The 22,901-nt window shown below is 48.8% G+C and overlaps 1 protein-coding gene across 8 annotated transcripts in view; it reads right to left on the bottom strand.

Annotated features, from left to right (window-relative positions):
- Positions 1-1,635: 1,635 nt before the first annotated feature.
- The window catches only part of TBC1D16 (TBC1 domain family member 16), a 66,483-nt gene continuing 45,217 nt past the window's right edge, over positions 1,636-22,901 (bottom strand). For 6 of the 8 annotated variants that reach the window (XM_044456428.1, XM_044456430.1, XM_044456431.1 and 3 more), the window contains 9 exons: positions 18,635-18,832; positions 16,375-16,522; positions 14,583-14,750; positions 13,777-13,925; positions 12,346-12,480; positions 10,949-11,135; positions 10,147-10,326; positions 7,290-7,436; positions 6,040-6,863 (listed from right to left, as the gene is read on the bottom strand). In XM_044456428.1, coding sequence (XP_044312363.1) covers positions 6,618-6,863; positions 7,290-7,436; positions 10,147-10,326; positions 10,949-11,135; positions 12,346-12,480; positions 13,777-13,925; positions 14,583-14,750; positions 16,375-16,522; positions 18,635-18,832 — 1,558 coding nt within the window. In that variant the 3' untranslated portion in view covers positions 6,040-6,617. Of the gene's footprint in view, positions 2,991-6,039; positions 6,864-7,289; positions 7,437-10,146; positions 10,327-10,948; positions 11,136-12,345; positions 12,481-13,776; positions 13,926-14,582; positions 14,751-16,374; positions 16,523-18,634; positions 18,833-22,901 lie in introns of those variants that run through there. The other 2 variants (XR_006417228.1, XR_006417229.1) reach the window with 2 other exon arrangements.

The following is a 22,901-nucleotide window of genomic DNA, read 5'->3' as shown; positions in this document are numbered from 1 at the left end:
AGTGGCACAATGACAGCAAGAGTGAAGCCAGAGGGGTGCCCATGGGGGCAAAACTGCCTCCCCCAGACTCCCCCAAGTCACCTACTTGACACAACAGAAGTACCTTCCTTCCTTCTTTCCTTCCTTCCTTCCTTCTCAGGGACCTTCCCAAAGTGTTCAGGGATTGAGGTAGGGGGAGCTACTCCCATGGATTCCCCCAGCGTCAAGGCCAGGGCAGAGAAAGATAGAAAAGAGATTGCAGGCATAAGCTATAATCTGCATATGTGCACAGGGGCAAACTCCGCAATGTCAACAAGCAAACTTCTGTAGTTCTAAGAAACACTTTTATTGTTTCAAAGCCCTCTGAAAGAGGGACAGTGTGGCGTGTGCTGCAGGCTTGGGGCAGAGGCAGTTTGCCCCCCCCCCCCCCGGACTGACTCTGAAAATGCTCCTTCGCTGTAATTAGGTATTTAGAAGCCCGCTTTATCATCCTTTCAAAGCTGGTGGGGGTGGGGGGAGCAGCAGGGGAAATCCCTTTTCACCAGTTTCTGATTGCAGCAGATGCGGATCTCGCACGGGGCATCTCTGGCCAGTGGGGCAGAGGCTCCCCATTGCTGCCTCCCAATAGATTCTAGGAACATGTCGGCCTATATGTATGTATTCTCTCACACACTGTGCCTGTTAATACCTGGTCTGCGACACAGTTTGGGCTCGCAGCTCCCGTGTGTGCTCCCGTTTGCCTCTGCGACAATGAGGCGGTCGGACGCAGTCACCAGCCCAGCCCTTCACAGAAGCCTGGGATGGGCATGTCTATTCAGCAACATGTCACAGAAAAGCTTATGTGCCAGAAAGGGTTGCGAGATGCATGCACTTGAATAGAGGTCACTCTAGAAGAGAAAACAAAGCTCTCCCTATGACTCCCCGTTATTCTATTGCACAACATTTAAACACACAAAGCCAAATGGCTGCCATTCCCATGTGACCGATTAATGCTAGAATGAGAAGAACCAACCGCTGCTCCCCCCGCCCCCATTCCCGTTGTTTTTTCCAGGGGCTTTTGCCGAGGACAATTCCTGAGGAAATATTTTTGCACTTCAGTTCTAGTGGCATTCTCAAATAGTTTCTAGATTCATTAGAGTGCGCGCTGTGCAGTAAACACGAGCTTCTCTCCTTTGGTACGCCGAGCTGCGAGCCTTCGCTATTCAGCCGCTCATGCCGGCAGCTACAGACTTCAGGAATGCTCCAAGGGCCCCACGCTGCCTCAGCTCCCATGCTCCCCAGCACCAGTGCTCAGGTGGCTGTTGAGGAGCTCGGACTGCAACGGCAGCCCAGCAGTTGAGATTACAGACAGCAGGTGGTGCTCTATTCCTGTGACCTCTGGAAGGTGCCAAGCCTAACTACTTCCTATTAAATGCAAGGGAACAGAGCACCATTCCTGTAGAAATGTATCTCCCATAGCCTATCCCACCTCTAATAAAGCGTAGCTGAACTGGAAAAAAACGGGTGGTTTCCTGCTGGGGCTTTCTCCTCTTGGCACAGAATCTGGAAGTGCCCACCAGGGGCTGGTGATCTGTGCAGGTGCAATTAAAGAGGGACCAAACCATGAGCAATCTGACTTGAGTTGGGCTTGCTTTCAGGAAAGATGGCCTGAGACAGGTAACAGGAACAGGACTTCATATACAGGAAGGGCTTCCTGAGGAGGATGTGGTGCAGTTACCACCTGCCATGGGCATGAGAAGACATGAGCGGTTTAAACAGCAATCCAAGAGTTGCATAAGCAAAACATTGCACTGTACCCCACATTTGTGTGTGTGTGTGTGTGTGTGTGTGTGCACGCGCGCAAGTTTGCCTGTGCCTGAGGGGATTAAAAGCAAAAACCAGAACTGAAGACAGGAAATCCCTGCTCTAGCCGGGATCCTACTTCATGAGCAAAGTGTTTTTGATTTCATCTTTTGAATTTTTTTAAGTACAACCAGTCTGCATGTTACACAGATGCATTGCACTGCAATCTGCCCCAGTGGAGCATGAGGCTTTTGCATGCATTTCCATGCCTGATTTGCAAGTGGGAAAGAATTCAGAGGGGGCAATTTAAGTAGCTTCACCTTTACCCTTGAATATTTCCAGTGGACTACATTGCAGGGCTGCTGTGCGCTGCACGGTCTCAGAACAGCCCTCTTAGCTTTTTGTGGGGTGTTACGATGACCTATGCTTCAGGATTGGAGCAGGGGGTCAGGCAATTCAAGTTTTTATTTCAGTTAGAGTTCAGTTGCAATTTATGTTGCTGTGGTATAGTTCAGACCAATATAATCAGTAAGGGTTTGGCGCACACATAAGCAACTGCTTTAATTCTGCTGCACGTGAGCAAATTAAAATAGATGGTACCTGTTGTGATCCTTGACCGGGTGCAGCAGAGTAAAACAGCAGGTCTAAACTGCTGCAAACATCACCAGCAAGTAACATGAAGCAAGTGTGAAAAATAATAAACACTTGAAATGCTTACTGTATTTCATTCATACTGTTCGGTGTTAATCACACACCTAGATGCATGCATAATAGGTGAAGCAGCAACCAAATTGCTTTTAAAGAGGATGGATATGACTTAGTGAGACAAGCACAGATCTGCCACTGTGATTAGTTAATTTCATGATTATATATGCTTTGGACCGCTTTAATCAAATGAGGGGAGAAAATGAGCCGCCTTAAACAGATGGATCTCTTGTGTCATTTGCGCTGTTGAACAAACCTCTGTGCAGAGGGAAACAGGCCTCCAGTTCAGTTTGGCCTCATGCTGCCTCCACGTAGCCCTTGAAGGAGGCAGAACACACAAAATGGAGGCGCCTGTACAAACCCAACAGATATAAAGCTGCCGAGACTCTGGTTCTCTTTTATACGCTCATCCCAGTGGAGTGATGTATCACATCAGGTGTTCTGTTCCTTGGTTGAACCCATACTGTGAACCAGTAACCCGGGTTTGCGTTCTCAGTTCTGTTCTGGTTCAGCTTCTCTTCTGGCTGGGAGAAAAAGAAAAGGTTCATTTGTGCTTCTGGTTCAGGTTTGGCTCAACGCACTGCTTTTCAGCCCAACCTGTAACAAAGGGTTAAAGGCAATGGATATCCTGGAAGGTTGTTGATGTAAGCGATGCTCTCAGCCTCAGACCTGTCATAGGGGTCTTAGTATCTCCAGACAACCCGGAAGGGTTATTGTAAACAACTCCGAGGCGAGGTTGCAGTATTCAGTGTGAATTATATTGTGGGACTGTCATAAGTCATCCTCTTCCTGCAACAGACTCCTCCAATAAGCAATTTGAGGACAATGAATTGTGTTGTGGTTGCTCTGGCATTTCATTAGCAGTGCTATCTTCTAAGAAGTTTCATGCAAAATAATGGAGTCAGACCAGAAACTCTTTTTTCCCTTTTAGGGTTTCGTTTAGAGGTGGTGGTGTGCACACCTTCCCCACAATCCCAGCTATATTAAACTATTTCTCTCCACTGATGTCCATGCAGCTCTCCTTCATCCTTGGGGACACTTAAAAATATAGCAATTCAGTGGAAATCAAGCAGTGACCTATGCAGAATGAGATATCTCTACCACATTTCTATAGAATATCTGCACACACATATTAATGTATATTTCTTATTTCAGCTTTTCTCCTATATGAGGAAACCAAGGCAGCTTACACAGTCCTCCTCCACTCCATTTTATCTTCACAGCAGCAAACCTGTGAGGTCGGTCAGACTGAGAGCGAGCGACTGTCCAGAGTCACCCATGGAGCTTCACACCAGAGCAGGGACACGGAAGCGGATCTGCTGGGCCCTCAGTCCAACACTGATTCTGCTGCCTCCCACCCTCACCGCCCTGGGAGTTCTCTCTGGGGCTTTAACCTCCCATCAGCCCTTCTTGGTTGTTCAGCTTACCAGTTTGGTCAACATGCAAGGCAGGGCCATGTCATGCTGCTGAGCCTTCTGCATCCCATGTGCGACTCGCCCCAGAGGCATGCATATGCAGGGCACAGATGCTGGCAGAGGGGACTCTCCCAGTCAGGGCACACCCCTGCACACAGGAGCGGAGCCCCCTTCCTGGTATGTGTGTTGGCTTAAGCGGAAAAATAAACCCCCGGACAGAATGCTGGCTGGCTGAAGCCCTGTGTCCTTGAATTCCAGTGGGGCTGCTTGGGGGATCTTTGGCCCACTTAGGGTTGCTTGATTTTTCTTTTCATTTCTCCAAAGCTTGGGGTTAGCCAAAGTCCATAAATGCCTCTTTCTTGTGAGTGGTACAGTTTGGGCTCGGGCCCCAGCAGCTCAAGAAGACTGAATCAATGTGGGGGCATTGCCAAGAATTTGGTGAGCCGTAAAATCCTCCCACTGCTGCATTTCTTTAAAGAGAAGCATAATGGCCTGGGTGGGAGTCCGGTCCTTGCATCGGCTGGAGTCACTGGACAAGGCCTCTTACCTGTCTAGCATCTCACTCTTGCACTAGGTGGCTGTAGCAACAGGTGGAGAACAGCTGAATAAAGGCACAGTGGGAATAAAGGTCCCAGTAGTCAGGGGCAACATCCATTGGCCCCCAATCTCGGAAGGTAGGAAGTGAGCATACCCCACATTGGATGAATAGAAATCATGCACATCCAGAAAAAGACATGATTTCTGTCCACCCCATTCCCAAGTTTTATGACAGATCAGCCCCCAGCTGAATTTCTAACAGTGCTGCTCTTTAAAAGGAAAGGTGGACACAGCTTGTGACTGAGCCTCAGAGAAATTAAACAAGCCACTTGTTTTGGCCACCTGCTTGGAGGTTTGATGCTAGAAAAGGCTACTACCCGGTAACAGATATTTTTGAAGGAGACATTGGGAACTTGTTCAACATGAAGTGCTGCTTTTCAAAGCAGTCCCGCTGGAGAGCTGGGAGCTTTCTCTCCTATGGCTGCGTTATTAAAAATTAAGTTGGTTTAAAAATAAGTCACATGTACAGGACATGGTGGCCTTCCTTTCTGGGTACTGAGCAGGCCAGCAAATGATGGAGAGAACTGCCACACCCAAAAAGGCTATCGGGAGAGCGGAGAGCACAGGGCACTGCATTCTCAGCGAGTTCAGCTTAAGGCTGCAAGCGTGGCAGCACTGATTTTCGGATCTTTCCCCGGAAACAGCAGTAAAGAGTTCAGCAGTGGCGACGCTGGTAGAGAGGAAGCGCACGGATACCGGAAGGCAGGGCTGGGAAACCTCTGGCCTAGCAAAGGCTCCAGCTTGCTCCCTCCTTGGGCCCTTCCTGCTCTCCCCTCAAGCTCTGCTGCTCAGCCTAGAGGCTCCTGGGCACTTGAGGAGCACGTGGAGAGGGAAGTCCTCTGAGACCTCCATCCAGAGATGACAAAGGGTTTCCCCTCAACTAGGGCACCGCTCTCCCTCGGCTGGGAAAAGCGTGGGCTGGGCAAAGGCAGTGCCCTGGCCCAAGCAGCGGCTGATGACACCAGCCACCACAGTGGGGAGCAGGTCTGAGAGAGGAAGAGAGGAGGAGGAGGAGGAGAAAATGGGTGGGGCAATGCGATCAGTGAGCGTGGCTCTGCCCAGTGGGGCTCCTCTGGCCCACGGAGGGGCACAGGCCACTTGGTCCCCTGCCAAAATCTGTTTCCCACCCCATAACGGAGGGATAGATGGATTGTATGGGCAGCAGAGCAGGGAACAGACCACAGCTTTGGAAGTGGGGCACAGCAGCTCCATTTCTAAGCCTTCAGCAGGCACATCCCCAGTCCGCCGCCTAAAGCTGTTCTGCCCTAGAGGAGCTGCCTAAAGCATCTCATGGGACATGTTGCAAAACACCAATATTACTGGTGATGTCCCTGTATGTCAAAATGAGGCAGGGCAGGTAAAATTGTTTTTAAGAATTGCATGATATATAATTTTGCATAATTTATTTTACTCGCAGTGAATTTCTAGAATGACTTTCTTAAGTTTGGTTTTTAACCTACAGGAAATAAGTTGCTTGCGTCTTTGAGAAGAATAAATACAAGGGGTTTTAAAACAGAATGATCCAGTTTTAGACACAGGAAAACACACTGAAATATCCGCCTTGGGAATCCAAAAGTTTGCAAGTTTTATTATTATATTTTTGGCAGACTATATTCCAAGTGATCATCGTGGCTTTATACAGAAGCCAGTGAGCTGTGTGTTTTGGTTGAAGCAACACGGGCGTACGCAGGCGCATGGATGTGTCTGGGGTGAGGCGGCAAGGCTTATTCCACCCCTTCACCCACTGGTCATGTTGCTGGTTGTGGACTCACCTCACGGGGACCATGCCCCCCTCGCCCCTGCATGGCTGGGGTGGAGGATGAGGGGACTCTGGCATGCACCACCCTGACGGGTCAGTTCGGCCTTGCGCAGGCCCTTCAGATGTGCTTCACTGCAAAGCAACAAAAGAGTCATGAATGTCAGTTCAACGCCCTTCTTGGTACGATGCTTATTAAGTCAAGATCCAGCTCTGACCATGGAGGAGATTCTTCTGTCAGGCACCACCTGCGTCGTCCTCCCCTTCCTTCGACTCTTTTGCAGTGTAAAAAGAAGCAGCCCCATCCTTCCGACACTGTGACTGGGCCACGTTCTTTGCGCACACATCGCTCGCAGCCCTCACATACGCAAAGCCCAGAGTTATCATTTCCGAAAAGCAAAGACGTCTCGCGATTTCAGTCCCTTCCTGCCTTCGTTCCCCGGCTTGGGAGAAGGTTCATCCACCATGCCCCCGTAAGGGCAGCTGTCGGAGTCCGGGTGATTTCCCGTACACTCCACGGCGGGGATGTAGCCACTGTCCCACATGCCTGTTCCACACAGTTTGCAGAGATCATGCAGGCTGCAGGGGATCCGGGGCAGCAGGCGGAACTGATAGAGCAAACTTCTGGCCTAGGAGAGAGACAGCAGAAAGGTCAAGACAGACAATGGGAGAGCAGCCCGAGCTGGGATTAAGCTGCCCTACATCCAGACATGGTCCATCTCGCTTACCCGACTTGCTCCCTGACTGGAAGCAGTGGCTCTTTGGGGCTTTAAGCCAGGTGCTTCCCTGGCCCTACCTGGGGGGTCGTGGGGCTTGAACCTGGGACATTCTACCTGCAAGGCAGGGTCTCTGCCACTGAGCTGCAAGTCCTTTCCTGGGGAATAAGTGAGCTTGTTCAAGATACACACATCTCAGATCCCAAGGAAGCTCCATCACCGTCTCCCAAGGAAAACACACACGTTCTGTAGGGACCTACACATACTGCTTGTAAGCAGACAGACATGCGAAGCAGGTGGCAGTTTTCTCAAACCACTGAATACTGGGTCTTTATTTACCTTCCTGAGTATGAGCTCCCCATTCATGTGCATAGCCAGATTCCCAAAGTGCAGCAGCATCTGGTCAGTAGCTAATTGCTGTTCAATGACATCATCTCCGTAAATCACCACAATCGCCACGCAGATGAAGAGGTGGAAATAGTCAGTCTGCAGCAGCAAGTGACAAAGAAGCAAAACAAGAGGACGAGTTCATACCGACACTACTGTGGCGGCTTTTAGACTTAGGAAACAGGAGCTATTGAGTGATCGAGGTTCAAAACCCCACTCAGTCACGAATAAATGTAGGGAACTCCCTTGCAGTTCAGGCTCCCTTGCTTACTCCTGCCCGGTGCCGGCCGTGGTCAGCCTTGATGGGAGCGGCAAAGATTTAAACGTGCTTGATCAGGAGTGCAGACCAAGGAACATGCTTCAGGCCTGCTGCCCAAAAGGCAGGTATGGCTCCCAGGAAGCCTTTTCAGTTCAAGCACCGCATTCTGCCTCAGAGATCTCGGGGGCCACATTCCAGTGCCAAGTGGGACTGAGCTCAAAGGGTTCAGGGCAGAGTGCCTTTGGAGCTAGAAGGTCTTACTGAGCAAGTCTCTTGGAGAGGCATTTCAGCCTTCAGAACCGCAGGAAAACTGCACCAACACCAAGAAACCACTGAATGATTAGTGGGTGGGAGAAAGCGGGTAGAGTGAAGGGAGATCACTGGGCTGAGATTCCAGAGGGCTGGATTTGACCCCCAGGCCTGTGGTTTCCCGCCTTTGCACTAAGGGCTGCATCGTTATGGTGCTCCAGCTTCCTGCTGCCCACAGGCAAGGAAGGCATGTGTAGCACTAACAATGGGGCAATGCATAAGGCCAGCATGCACTGCCTTCCAGCCCCTCTGGGCTATCGGACCAGCCACAATCCGTACAGAACAGCATGTGGTAAGAAATTATTATTCTCATCCTGTGTCATGGGCTTCCCAGAACTTCAGCTATGGGAATGTAGGGATGAATGAGGATGCCAACAGGCAGTGAGAACCTGCCAGAGTTTCACATTTTGGCTCCCCCAGATTCTGGTTTGCTAGTCCTGTGCTGGGCACTGACTTACTGTAGTGCAAACTGGGCCGCCTCGCAGACTTCCATTGCTAAGATGGGCCATGGTTTGTGCATTTTAAAACACCACCACACAAATAAAACAACAAAACAAAACGCACAAATCACATGATTTACACACATTGGAAGCTTACAACAGTCTGATGTGATTTGCACAAATCATGCTAAAATAAGTTTTCAGCTTCTAATGTGTGCAAATTTCTGATCTGCCAAATTTCCTCAATTTTTTTTTAAATGTGCAGACTACTGCCTGCCTTAGAGATGACGTGCACAACCCCACTCAACTCAACCCACTTTCGGCCATCAGATTGTAAACGGGCAGGAAATCCAGTGAACGCCAATTTCTGCGGATCGGCTCATCCCTATCCATCAGCTCCAAATAAAAATGAAAGTGCTCCGCTGGAGAGCACATGCTGGTTTCCGCAGGCTCTGTACTTCTTGCTGCCGCATGGTAAGCCAGTGCATGCTACACAAGGCAAAGGTCACTCCTACATTTGACAGAATGCAGGAACTAGTGGCCTACACACAGGCATCTGTCTGCAACATCGGTGGACCACAACTGGGGAGGCGAGGTGGGAGCACACGCAAGTCCTGCCCTCCAACCTCCCCGTGCTCCAGAAAGGCATGCATTGAGCACAGGGATCTGGAAGGGGATCTGCATTTGGCTGAATGCGCTTGCAAAGCTCCTGCCACTCATACAGGCCGAGCTCTCATGCGCGGGCCTTTTGCAGGGGCATTTGTTAAATGCAGCCATAGAATCCTTTTCAGGTGATCGTGCTGAAAGAAGAAAAGCATGAAGCAGCTGGGCACATCGAGACACTGGGGTGGGGGTACATAGGCAACCTGCTGAAATGCCGAAAACACAGGATGACCAGGACAGATTTCTGTGTGGAACGACACTGAACTCCATTTAGTTCCGACACTCTAAAAACAAATTCCTGGGCTCGGACCTTCCTAATTCTAAGTGCATTTTTCTTGCATCAGGCTCTGGTTGGTCAATCTTGGGGTTCTAACAACCGCCCCCCCCCCCCAATAAGATTCTGCAAGCCTGAAGTCTGCCCACCAGTGGTTTAGGTCCAGACCCCCTAACTTAAGGCAGGAAAGCCACTGCTAGGAGGAGTGGCCCCTCCATGCTGCTCCACCCCAGTTATGCTAGCCAAGCTGCTTCCCCTCCCCTCCCCTCCCCTCCCCTCCCCTCCCCGCCGGGATCCCCACCTCCAGGGTGCAACTATTCAGCAGAAAGAAATGTGTGCAAGCTGCACACAGCAAACACAGCTTGGTGGCACGCTCCTCTTACAGACAAGAGCCGGTCGGACAGAAACCGCACGCTCTTTCCTGCTGCTCAGTCCTGAGGCTAACCACCCAGAGAAGAGGAGAATTAGCCTCCCTGTGAGCACGGAGGTCCTTCAAAGCAACCTTTACACCTTGGGGGAAGGCAGGCAGCCAGGCTGCAGTGACAAACGGAAGGCAGGCTGAAGCCGCTCAGGCTGATGGGCTGTGACAGCCGAAAGAGCAGCAGCCCAGCGGCTCCGTAATGAACCACCAGGGTGAAATTGGCATGTGTCTGTGTAATGTCACGGGCAAGCGGTGGGGGAGAAGGCCAGCCGCTTGCCCAGATGGCAGAGGACACATGCTCAGCTCATCCCCGGGAAGGCAGGGGAGGGCAGAGGGCTGGCACCTGGCACCTACAACTGGCAACATTCCCAGGCAGCACTCATCCCCAGAAAGCAGCGCAAGCACCCGCAACTGAGAGGACATCTCAGCCCCCAAGGCCTTACCTGGTAGTGAGCCCAGCAGGCTTCCCAAATACGCAGCGCCTCCGCATCTGGAAACTCCCGCTTGAAGCAGAGGAGGATCCAGCGGTGGCAGAAGAGCATCTGAAGGCCGTCCTCCCCGAGGGAGGCCAGGTGGTGGTAGAAGCGCCCGTGCATCAGCCGCAGCAGTTCCCGCAGATACATCTACAAGGAGGAAGGGAGGCTTAGCTTAGCCATGCCTGTGTCTTGTTGGAGGGGGGAGGGGCAAACCCTGCCAAACCTACTCCTCCAAATCTGACCTCTAGTTGTGTTGGAGAACAACTGCTCCAATTGCCAGCCGGGGTGGCCAAACGTCCAGTGGCAGAGAAGATTGCCTTATATTCCAGCTTTCCCCAACCTGTTGTCTTCTAGATGTTTGGGATTTCAACTCACATCAGCCCCAGCCAGCAAGCTCAATCGTCAGGGATTATGAGCTACAGTCCAAAACATCTGGAGGGTACCAGGCTGCCCACTCGAATCCATTCAGGGCCAGCAGCCTATTCACAAACAGAATTGCTCGCAGGAATAATCTACCAGTTGTGCTGCAGCATTTTCCAGAAGAGGAAATTTCAGCACCCCCAGAGCATTCTCCTTGCTGATGCCGCCATTGCTGCAGGACTGCCTGCCTGACATTGCCCACACTGCTCACGCAAGCTCCTTTTGCCCACCAGCTGCACAGCATCACCAGCAGTAACAGGGATGCACCTGTCATGTTTCTGATTGATTTGGAGGTGAAGGGCCAGAAGGAGGGCGTAAACTCAGCGAAGCTCCAAGCTGAAAGCCTCACCAGTTGCTTTTCCATATCCTCATCCCGAGGAGAGCTAATGAAGATGGTATTCTGCATCAAACCCACAAAGCACCAGAACGTATCTGATTCATCCAGGACCTCAGCAAGGATGGGGGCAACGAGGTCAGACATCCCCTGGGAGTAGCCGATGGAAGGGTTGTACACTGCGTAGTTCAGCAAGATGCGCCTGCGAAGCACAGAGTCAAAAGACGAAATGGTGAGGCTGTTGGCCAAGTCCTCAAGCAGCCCTGCTCTTTCCCAAGGACCGAAAATCTCTGTGCAAGCAATTCTGGGCCAAAGGGGCATAAAACATCTCAGCTAGTCCTTTACACACTTACCCAGAAGTAGGTCCTAAAGAGCTCAGTGAAACTGGCTTGGAAATAAGCCAGTCAGACCCATAAGGTTTGAAGTGCTGTGGCTTGATCATGCCTCTTTGCAGAATAAAATCCCACATTCCAACCACCATCCACCATCTCCCTGAAAACCAGCTCTTGTTAACTTCGTTTTTGTTGGCCCGTCTGAAATGCTACGTACCGAACATTGGTCTTTGGGGGCATGGGTGAAATGAAAGCATCCTATAGTTTTTCCTTATGAAATTTTTACCAACTGCATAGAAGAAACAAACTAGCTACACATCCCTGGAATAGGCTTTCAGTCTATTGCATCTTTCCATATGCCCCTTACGGACAGCAGCATTGCACTAATAAATCCTTAAACAATGTGAGGTGGCCAAACTGACACAACAACATCGCAGCTTCATGGTGGGCTGCAGCAGTGGCAGAAGCCCCATTTTCCTGTAAGGCCCTCTTAGAAAGAACAACATGCAGCCAGAATACGATGCCTCCCAAGCTCTGTTCTACAAGTACATGCAGGTAGGTAGGTCCGAATGAGCACAAGGAGTGGAGCCTCCCAAAATATGGAGCAGCAGCTTTTCCTTCAGCAGGAAGTTGGCATGTTCCAGACAGCCTTCTGCAAAAATCAGAAAAGGGTGCCAAGAGCAAAGAGATCAAGCCACGAATTAGGAAGTCCACAGGTCAAATATCATCTCTGCCATGAACTTAGAGGTGGCTTGAGACAATGGCTCTTTCAACCTTACTTCCTCCATCCGCAATATGGGGGAATGATGACACTGACTTATAGGGGCTTGGGTAATGATTTCAACTAGATAACACATGCAGCACACTAGTAAGTGCCACAGAATATTGTTGTTCTTACTAACAAAAGTAATAACTCTTCTTCTACGATGATTAAATTAATTTCCTTCAGGCCAAAAGCCCATACACCTTTTCTGGTTTTCATAGAAGCATGGTGCCTCAGAGCCTGGCTTCAGAGCATGAATACATCTGGCCATTTCAATCTCCACCCACTCTTTGACCCCAGTGGGAGAAAATAATCACCTCATCGTTTCCACATTGGGGTTGTTCTCTCCTCGGAAGAACTGGTTACTGCGGTCGGTTCTCACTACGTCTTTGTCGACCGTGAACTGCACATTCCGCCAGAAGGCCTTCTGCTCCTCTGGAGCCAGGGAGAGCCTGAGCACACAAAACAGTGTGAGTAGCGCCGCAAACCAGAAGCTGCCGATGCTGGTGGGGAGGGACCTAGGGGATCCCTCTGGGCTTGGGCCAAAAGGAAAGAGAGCTCGTGTTCTGCTGCAGACCAAGTAGCTGCCTTCCTCTTTGATCCGTTTCCCCTCAAAGAGACTCTTGCTCAGCAGAGAGGGCTTAGCCAGCTATCTTTCCGCAGCCATGGCCTGCAACTACCTCAAATGAGTCTTGCAGAAAAAATGTGAGGATAGGAAAAAGCAAGTTAAAAGTATGCCAACAAAGGCTCTAACAGACACAGCTGAGCTGGTTGTCCAAAGAGAATCACTTTTTGGAGACATGGAGAACTGTCCACCTTGACAGTGCACACGATCATTCTAGTATGTTCCACCAGCTTGGCTGGATCTTGAAATGCTTCAACTGCTACTCTGGAAACACCTAAACGAGATCACTGGAGTAAGAAGAGCACTTCTGCAGCAACGCGTGGTGCGACGATGAGTGGGGTGGTGTGACTTGGTGACCTGCAGTGTCAGAGGGTGGGACTGATGGCCTTCTTGGCCCCTTCTGATTCTACTATTCTATGATTCTGTAAACTGTTATGGGTATGCCTATTAGAGATGGGATGCATCAAGCAGTGCCCTTTCTTCCCCTAAATAACTACAGAACTTTTGAAACAGACTTTAAAGCCATTTTCTTAATGTGAAAGGGCAGATATACATCAACGTATTTGCTTGTGTAGCCCTTGAATAAGATCGCATGGAGTATGTGCGTGTGTCATTTTGCTGCACTGAACAACTCCATTGACTTAACACAGGATTTACAGGAGCAGTTGCAGAGAGGAATTTAGGAGAACTGGCACAGAACAGACTTTCCCCCTCCTCTGTACAGTTCCCGAGTTACAGATGCTGGATCAGGGCTATTGTCCCAAGTAGCCACAAAGTGGAGATTGTGCTCAGCTGTCTATATGCAGCTTTAGTTCCCTTCCATAGGTACCGTCACTGCTAGCAGGGGCTTTTTCAGGTGAATGTTGTTCAGGGAGTGGGAAGGAGGGAGTAATGCTTCAGTCTCAGTATCCATTTAGCACTACTGCTTATAAAAGCTATTTTAAAAGGCACTATGTAACCCATCCTTCCCCAACTGGGGGTCTTCAAGATGTGTTAAACTACAACTCCCAGCATCCCCTGGGCGATGTAGCCCAACTCTTGAGAAGGACAGGAGGTTATGGAAGGCTAATGAAGACATGCCTTGAAAGAATAGGGCAGGCGACCTTGCATCCGGTACTGGTACCTTTTCTGCTGGATCTCAAAGTATTCCTCTCTCTTTTGCACTCGGAGCGCCTCCCTCTCCTCTGACGTGGATTCATAGCTGTAGTAGCACAACAAGAAAGGCCAAACCTCGCCACGGATGGAGACATCGATCCCACCAAAGAAAATAGCCTGAGGAGGAGGGGGAAAGAATGAGAAACTGTGGCAGAGAAAAGTGTCATAGTTTCTGAAGCTGAATCTCTTTTGCTCTCCCTGACAAGTGATGCCTCGATTCAGGAGCCACAATCTGCACATGCTTAAAGAGAAAGCAGCGCCCCCTTTCTCAGAGGAGACACAAATCAAGCTCATTTCAATGTCAATAACCCCCCAGAGGGCCTGCACAATTAATGCATCATTCTCACCTCACAGCTTAATCCCCAATCTTGGAAACTTCACACTTGGACCAAGTCTTGTTATACAACCCTCACCACTTAATTATTTTAAGCCAGACTGTTTCAGCAGCTCTCTTTAGATTTGACATCCTGCCCAAGCACCCCTAGTACTGTCCACTAGCCCCCATATGCCAAGGAGCAGCTGTAGGCAATGCAACGGCAGCAATCCCACAGAGAGGGGGGAGAGGGAGAGAGGGAGAGACAGACAGACAGACAGACAGACAGACAGTCAGAGGGGGGGAGGCTACATTATTCCGCACTTAACCAACTTGGTTTCCATCTCATTGCAAGAGCTAGAGACACATGCAAGGGATCCGGGCTCGCTCCAGATTTCGCACAGAACTTTCTTCTTTCAGAACAAGCAGAATGGAAGGAGCCACTGTGGTTTCTCCCCCACCTTCCTCAGCTTGTATTCTTCTTCCACCTGCCCAGCCTCATTCAGGTGATGGAGCCATGCAGAGACATCTAGGCGCTTGTAAGCATTCTCCTCTGGGTGGGTCTCTGAGGAGGGCAGCTTGGGTCTGCGGATGGAGAACTGCATGCAGGTCTTCACATCTGTGAATTGCTAGGTGGGAGACAAAAGAGGAGAGGGCCAGGGCAATCGCTGCAGGAGCCTTACCTCTTTCTGGGCATCTTAACCAGGTGGCCATCACAATGAAATAGAAGCTCTTGTGCTCAGATGTCCTGGGAGAAGGAGCAAGCCTGGAAGTTTGGGAAGGCTTCTGGCCCAAGCCAACAAATACATTTGTTGAGATCAGAGTGACATAAGGCAACTTCATTGCACTGCCTTCCTTTCCCACCCCTCCCCATCCAAGATCAGAATTAGCACAGCTTGCAGCACTAACTTGGGCCTGCCCAGGAATGCATGCAATAAATTACATGTGATTGGCCACATACAAAAGGACCGCTGCTGTCAGGCAAGAGAGGGCAGCGGTGCCAGGCTCTCCGAGGACACTTGCTATTCCATTCCAGGGTGAAAACTGCAAGCTGACATTTAATTTAAAAATCAAAAGGTTGCTCCGCACAGACTCGAGCCCCCACAGTAATATAATGAGAGGAAGACAGCAGGAGAGAAAGTGGGGTGGGGAGGGCAGCCGGAGTGGGTTGGCGGGAAGGAAGAGAATTTAGAAATCACTGTTTCTAACAAGCATCTCTAGTATCTTTAAACATATAATTAAGGCCTTTATGAGGCCTTTGTGCAGACTGAAGCAGGATATGGCAAGAGCGCCTTGTCAAAACATCATTTGCACAGACTGCCAGGAGTCACAGCACAAACTCTTTCAGCGGAAGCGTAATCACAGAGCCAACGCAGGCCGATCAAGGCGCCAGTGCATCGTGGGCTGGATGTGAGCAGCCCAGCCCCTTCTGGGGATTCATGGCACTCATTCCTTTCCACACCAAACAAACAAGGAACGGTATTCCTACCAATAAACCCTGCGAGAATTGGCTTTTTGCACTGCCATTCCCCAGTAAATAGAATAACGAACAGGTTGCTTTATATGTAAACATACCGATCTGTAAAGGGTGCTAAGAAGCAAAGAAATGAAAACAGGCCCAAATCTAGGCAACAGGTTATAAAGGCCAGTATGTATTTCTGCTGGCTCCTTACAACAGGGCAACCTTATCGGCAGCAATGCCTTTTGCTCTGCCACCTTCTGAAGCCTGGGCCAGTTCTCTACTTTGTCAGCCATTTGAGTTTCTCTAGTGCTTGCGAACACTTTGTCTTGTTGAAATTATATTCCTTTGATTTGTTTGTTTGTTTTCCCACAAGGAGCTACGGCTGAAACAATAAAGACTGACCGAAAGGAGTGATCTGCCCAGTGCATCATTTCACAGCAAACACTTCAGCCTTTGAAATGCCTGCTTGGCTCAAACTCACGAACCACACGCCGCATCTTCCTGCCATTCACTTGTGCTTACTTAGACCCATGTCAAGCCGTGCCATGAATGAATGCTTTGGAAGTCCTCATTCCAACTGTGCTAAGCAAGGGAGCAAAGCAGGGCGGACTCCCCTTCTCCTGCAGGAGGAACGGGACACACCAGAGCATCAGGGTTCGGGCGAGCCCTGGCCCTTTACCCAGACGCATCAGAAACGAGGCGTGCGGCTCAAGTGTCCTTCTCTCCAATTCCTCGTCAGCTACAAAGCCATGGACTGGTTTTGGAGTGCTTCTCTGATCTTCATGTCTTACCTGGTTTTTGAGATGGGTCTCCGTGCAGTATTTCCATTGCTGAAACACTTCAGAAATTTTATCCAGGCCACCATGGTGAAAGTGGAAAATCTTATACTGACTCTCCCTGCTAGCGACAACAAGCTGCCCGCTGGTACATGCCTCATCACTGAAGGAAAATGGGCGGGGAGAGAAGAAGGCAGAGAGAGTCAAGTGCAGAATTTACCAGCCAGAATGGCTGGGCTTGGGGCATCCGCAAACAGAGAAAGCACAAGCATTGTCTGCAGATTCCTCTGGCAGGTGATGCAGCTGAGCTGCATCATGCTCAGCACCTGCCCCAAAAGATACACTCAGAAAATGTGGCTGAGATGACGTATGAAGGGCAAATGCAGGCAAAAGGTGCTGAATCCAAACTGGTTTAGTTGGGATTTCCAGAGATCGGGTGCCCGTGCCCTTCACCCATCTCCGTAATTCCCCGCATCTCTTCCAGGCCTCTCCCACAAGCCCCCTCTTCCTTCCTTACAGACTGGATCGGCAAGGACTGAAATGGTAAGTTCTCTGGAAACTCCAAACCAGAGTCAGAATGAATTATGCCAACCCTTTGGCCTTATTTTGCATAATATATTCCGAGCACATACTGTGCTTCCCCCACCCCGCCCTGCCCCACATCCCAGGGGGAAAGGTTGATTTTCACTGTCATTTCCCCCCTGCAGAGCACACACGGCTCTGATTATGAGGTTTCATGGCCCAATTGGCACTTGTGAGGCCTCCCAGAAGCAGCACACACCACCCTCTCCTCTGCACCCCGAGCGGAGCGTTGCCTGCATCTGGCAGTACTTATCAGGTTGTTTATGGTAATCAACCTGAGCCCTGGTATCCCAGGCACTGCACAAACAACAAGAGTATCAGGTGGAGCTGGGCTGCCCACTGAGGTCCTGTGGACATGTATCTGAGCGAAATGGCTGAGGAGCCGGCTGCCAGGATCGGTTTGCTTCTCAGAGAAGCGGCATGGCATAAATAATCGCTACACCAGACGGACCTACAATAGAGACAGCAGGTGGATGAGAAGGCTTGTTGGATACAGAATTGCCCCCTTAACCTGAAAACCTTTTATGTCAGGGACAGATAACACAGAAATTAGAGGCAGTCGTGGGTGACCGGTGGCTCATGAGACTTTCAGGAACCCTGGTTTTCCTTTGAAAAGAAAAGAAAAGGATCTCATTTCTATGGTTACCAAGTCCTCACCTGAAATTAATGGTAAGTGTAGAGCTAGCCTGACTTTTTCAAGGCAGCTTAGACAATCTTATTCCTCTTCTCCATTCTATCCCTGTTTTTATGTTTTTCTTTGTTAACTCTGAGTATCTCAGGACTTACAGTTTAAAGCAACATTTGTCCCAAGTTACATTTGCCTTTTAATTCAGAGTCTGTATCCATCTCCTATAAGTGATTACCTCCCTGCTTGGTTCATGTCTTAAAACATCCAGCTCACCTAAGGAATCTACAAATCTGAACACTTCAGGCTGATAAAGACACTGAGTTGCCCATGAGCTCAGACAAGTACTTCCACCTACTCTGGTCTTCCAGGAGATCACAGCTACCTGGGCCTGCAAGAAAGCCCTGGTGTGACCTTCAGCTGAACAGAAAGATTGAGGCCCCGCATTAGTTGGGGTGGTTTGTGCCACTTACAAGAGAACATTATGTGGTGACAGATTCATAACACCTCCACTGCCTATACTGCTGAATGTCTTCTTTGAGACCACGGGAATCTAGGCACAAGCAGTGTGGGGGGAGGGGGACAGCAGGGGAGAAAAGAATAAAGCAACAGCAGCAATTCTCAGGTTGGAATTACATATTATCTTGGCAAACACCCATATTTGCTGAGGTAATGTGTAGTCCCACTTTCAGGAAGTCAAATTTAATGTAGGTTGCAGATTCCAAGCCAAGGTAAGAAGAGCCAGTTATGTGTGAATTCAAAGAAGCTGGACTATTTCCAAGTTGCTCCCCCCCCACACTTTTTGCCAGTGCAATAAAATTCCTTCACAACTAAACATAGTAAACTTTGGGTCACTGATCTGCAGGCAACATGCTGTTAGAAGATGCAGGCTGCGAGGCCAGGGACAATCTGAACAGAATTATCTGACGCCATTAGAAGCTTCTACACAGGTTGTACCTAAAGTACATTCAAGGATGGAAGTGCACTCTGGTTTTGTTGTGAAGCTGCTCACTCATAGGACAGGTCAAAGGCCACCACGGCAGAAGATCTCCAAATGGATTTGCTTACCTGAAAAAAAGGCGAAGAGACCTCATCTGCCCCAGATCAACTCTGAAGACCCCACAGATCTGTTCCAGGGCAAACACCTTCTGCTGCTCATCCCACCGGGAGGTCTGCACTTGCCCATTATTCTCCTGGAACTGGGAGTTAGGGTCAAGGCTTGAATTGGAGCTGGTTGAACGAGTCATGTGGCTTTCGCATGGATCTCTACACCAAAATGAGAGCAGTGCACACACAGACAAAGAGAGGAAGAAAAAAAAAAGAGGCATGAAATTGAAAATTACTAACCGCAAAGGCTCAAAACCAAGGGTTTGTTTTGATGTGGGAAATTCAGGAACAACTCGGCTCAGCTGCAGAGCCCACTGTGTGGCCTTTGGCACATCATTTCAGCCTAACCCTATTCCCACAGGATTGCTGTGAGGATAAAATGCTCTTCAGCAAAAGAAAGGACGAGATGGAACAATTATATGATTCTTTCAATTCATGAAGTTTCACCTAAGTCTTTAGATGCAGTTTATTAGAGCTGTAAAGTGAAACGTCCAGTTTAGTATATCAGTTTGTGGGGTTGGCAACCCCATTCCCACAAACAAACTGTTTATCTCCCATCTCTCAACTGCCTACTGCCAACCCCAAATATGAAGGCAACAATGCTTAGCAAAAGTTCCCTCAAATTAATAGCCATGCACACAAAATCCAGGTAGATCTGGATATCAGGCAGCCATTTTCCTCATAGTATAACAATGCAGAGAAGAGGGGATTAAAACCAGGCAATGTTCCATGTGAATTTGCAAAGAATAAGATAGATAGAAGGTCCCTGCTCTGTGAACAACCTGGAAAACCAGAGCGCACATTCTGTCTGTGCCTTGGGTAACCCGTCTCAGCCACAGCTCTTCATTTCTGAAAGTGAAGTTGAAGCCTCTCAAATGGCTTTCCAGACTGCAAAGACAAACACTGCAATGTGCCTTATTCAGAAATGCTACCCAGTGTCAATCACTCACATACTTGCTATGGAAAAGAGTGTAGGAATGCAGGAATCTGGCCTGATCTGGAATTAGAGCCATGGAGTCACCTAACTCAATATTGCCTACTTTGACCAGCAGCAGCCCTTCAGTCACAAGCAGAGGCTTTTCCTACAATATCTTTCATCACCGCAGATGCTGGAGGGAGAAGCGGAGATTTCTTGCATGCAAAGCTTGTGTTTCACCACTGACCTGTGTGACCTCCTGTTCCAAAAAGTGCTTCCCCTTTGAGTTTTTGCACAAGCACTTTGGAAAGAGAAGTTGAGGGATGCACCTCATCACTGCCCCATACTTGTTTACTTAGAGATTTCTTAGCTACTTTTCTTGCAGCAGACAGTAATCAAAGTGGCAAATTAAGACACATTCACACTCTCTCCCTCATGAAAACTCTTTCTGAAAATGCCTCCTTTGCTATTCTGCTGGCATAGTTGTGGCTAAAAATGGTGGCGCTGTCAGACAGTTTGTGTTGTTCTCAGGGTGCATCTAGGATAGGGAAAGGTTTTGGGTCCTGAAAAGCACAGAGTTTAGTAGCAGCATTGACTGTTCAAAGGTAGGGACTGGTTATATTTCCCTTTCAAAAACCTGAAATTTAAAAAAAATCGTTGTCTACAGGCACACATTCTACAGCCAGAACACATCCATGTTTTTCTAATGTAAATATACTGAAATCTGAAGACACACTAGTCCTTTAAAAGAACACTTTCAAATTTCCGAAAAGCTTCTTGCTTGCTGTAGAGTATTCCCTATAGATACGCATCAAGCATCGTGGCTGTAATGCCCTTATAATAGAAATTTAATTCAGGATACCAGACAAAGACCTTCCCCAGGTTAAGATTACAGTTGTGGACAGGAAAAGTGGCAGCACAGCTGTTCAACTGCAAAAGCTCAGGAAGAACGACCCAGACAGTGCTTTTCAGCATGTTAAAGCATCCGAACACAGAGAGCTGTTGCTCCTCCCAAACGGGGCTCCGGAGTTTAGATTTCAGACATTAATTCATTCCCTTCCCTGCAGAATATGCCCCCCACCCCAAGAAAAACAGCAGTGCTCCGAGAAATAAGTGAATCTGAAACTGTGACCTTTAGGATCTTGAAAAGGCCAATCTATTTGAACAGCCTGAATAGGCCCTACTGTGAAATCATGGTTTGCAAAACAAGGCAAGGAGCAGGTATAAAAGCAGCCCCCTGAAAAGCCACTTTATGCAGTGTTTTCTAATCCGCTTATTGAACAATGTAGGCACTGAACGCTGAAGAAATCGCACACTCAGCATGCCTGTGCAGAACACCCCCGTCAGTAAGCTTTCCTATCCTGACAACAGTGCCCCCAAAACCAGGGCCACACCAGGCCACTGGAAGAGCTTTATTTCTAGCTTTCCCCAGCCTCTGGGTCATTGCATTCCAATACACATTCCCTAGATATCCAGGCTGAGGGCTGCATTGTTAACAGAGCCCCAGGGAGAAGACCAAGTTCAGCAGTGCAGCTTGAGACCAGTCTATGCACGCGCGCACACACACACACACACACACACACACACACACACACAGTAGACCTAACACACTCACCTCAAATAGAAACACAGGCTAAATGCTTTTAAAACACGTTTAAATTTAAAACACATTTTAAAAACAGAAATGCTCCACTTAGCTCCGAACATGCTTTCCGTTCTATGGCACATACTTAGTGACCACCAAGAAGAAATTCACAGCCTTCTTAGTCCCTTTCTCCACAGGTCCCCTGCATCTCCATTAGTAGGGGACAGCATATACATTCATGAATAAATAAATAAAATCTCTGCCTAATTCCCCCATCACCACAAAACTTCCCTCATCTTTCTGCTTTTTCCCTTTATCTAAAATAATGTGAGGTTTGGCACAAAGTGCTAAACCACCCCTGTAAACAAGCTACACAATGTAGGTTGCTTGCAGAACAATTCCCAGGACACCCCAGAGACGATGCAGCCTGCCCCAAGTCCTTCCCCCCTTCCTTCCCCCCTTCCTTCCCATCCTCCAGTCAGTGCCAATAGCACTCATCCTGTTTCTTGCCCCAATTCCCTCCCACTCTTATCAGTAACCTTTTTGCTCCCCAGCTGCTTCTTTATTTTTGAGAGCCTCAAAACTCTGCAATTGGGCCTACTGTATATTTATTCTTATCAGACACACCAAAAGTAGGTGTGAAAAAAACAAAGCAATCAGTGTATCAAAAGGGGAGCACACACAATATCTCCCCCTTGGCAGTGTGATCTCTGCCTTGAAGCACTGGACGGACAGTTCTCGTGTCCTCCACCTTTCCCACACTTCCCCCACTCTCCAGCTAGTTCATAAAAGGAAACTACTAACTCCCTCCTCCCTCTTTTTTCCCAGCTCCTTTCAAGAGCACTCACTGCTGCAATTACCTGGCAATTAAAAAAAAACAAACAAAAAACCTAAAGTGACTGCATGGGACAGAGTACATGAGGCTCTAAGGAGAGCCAGAAGTAAGAACTGCTAGTGGCAAACAAACAGAACCCCATCTGATGGGAATATTTGCAATTTTTTGCTGTGGGGAGGGAACTGAGAAGTAAATGGAAGAAGAAATTTGACCACTTGCAGTAAAGAAACAGTTAATGTAAATGCACAAACTTGATCTCCATTTGCTTCCAAGTCATTAAATTTCCCAGCCCCACAAAACTGTGCAAATATCCCCAAGGGTTAAAAAAAGATACAGCCTGGAAATGACAGCACAGCACAGAATGGACAGGACAGTAGCACCGCTCACCTGTGCTGACATCCTCCCCGCCCCATGGACTATTCAGTCCTATTCAGTCACCTCCACAGGTCCGCCCCAGCCCCAGCACTGCCAAGGAAGCACAGTGACCGGCGAAAACAGTGCTCTGACACCAACTTAGGACGGCCAGAATAACATCTCCCTTGCTTGCTCCAGCTGCAGACTTAGGGAAGTGCTGAAAAGGTGAAGGCCAAACTACAGTGCTAACGGAAAGATACTTTCTCCTACCCTTTCCCATACACCTACTTCTATTGCAGCTTTCTTCCTTTCCAGGGCTCTTTTAAATAGCACAAGTGGGTTCCTCCACTCCTTAGCACTGTTCCCCCCATCTGGGTCCTTGTCACCTGTGGGCAAATTAGCCTAACTATATGTAGTCTTGTCTGGTCACTTTCCTTGAATATTACCTACTCTATCTCAGGGCTCCTGAAACATACCAGAAAATTGACCAGAAAAGGCTACATATTGGATAGCTGCAAATGTGTTTCTTTGTACTTGT

This window comes from Varanus komodoensis, unplaced genomic scaffold, assembly GCF_004798865.1.
Source record: "Varanus komodoensis strain SLA01 unplaced genomic scaffold, ASM479886v1 scaffold84, whole genome shotgun sequence".
Lineage (NCBI taxonomy): Eukaryota > Metazoa > Chordata > Lepidosauria > Squamata > Varanidae > Varanus > Varanus komodoensis.
This window is presented reverse-complemented; position numbering and strand designations above follow the sequence as displayed.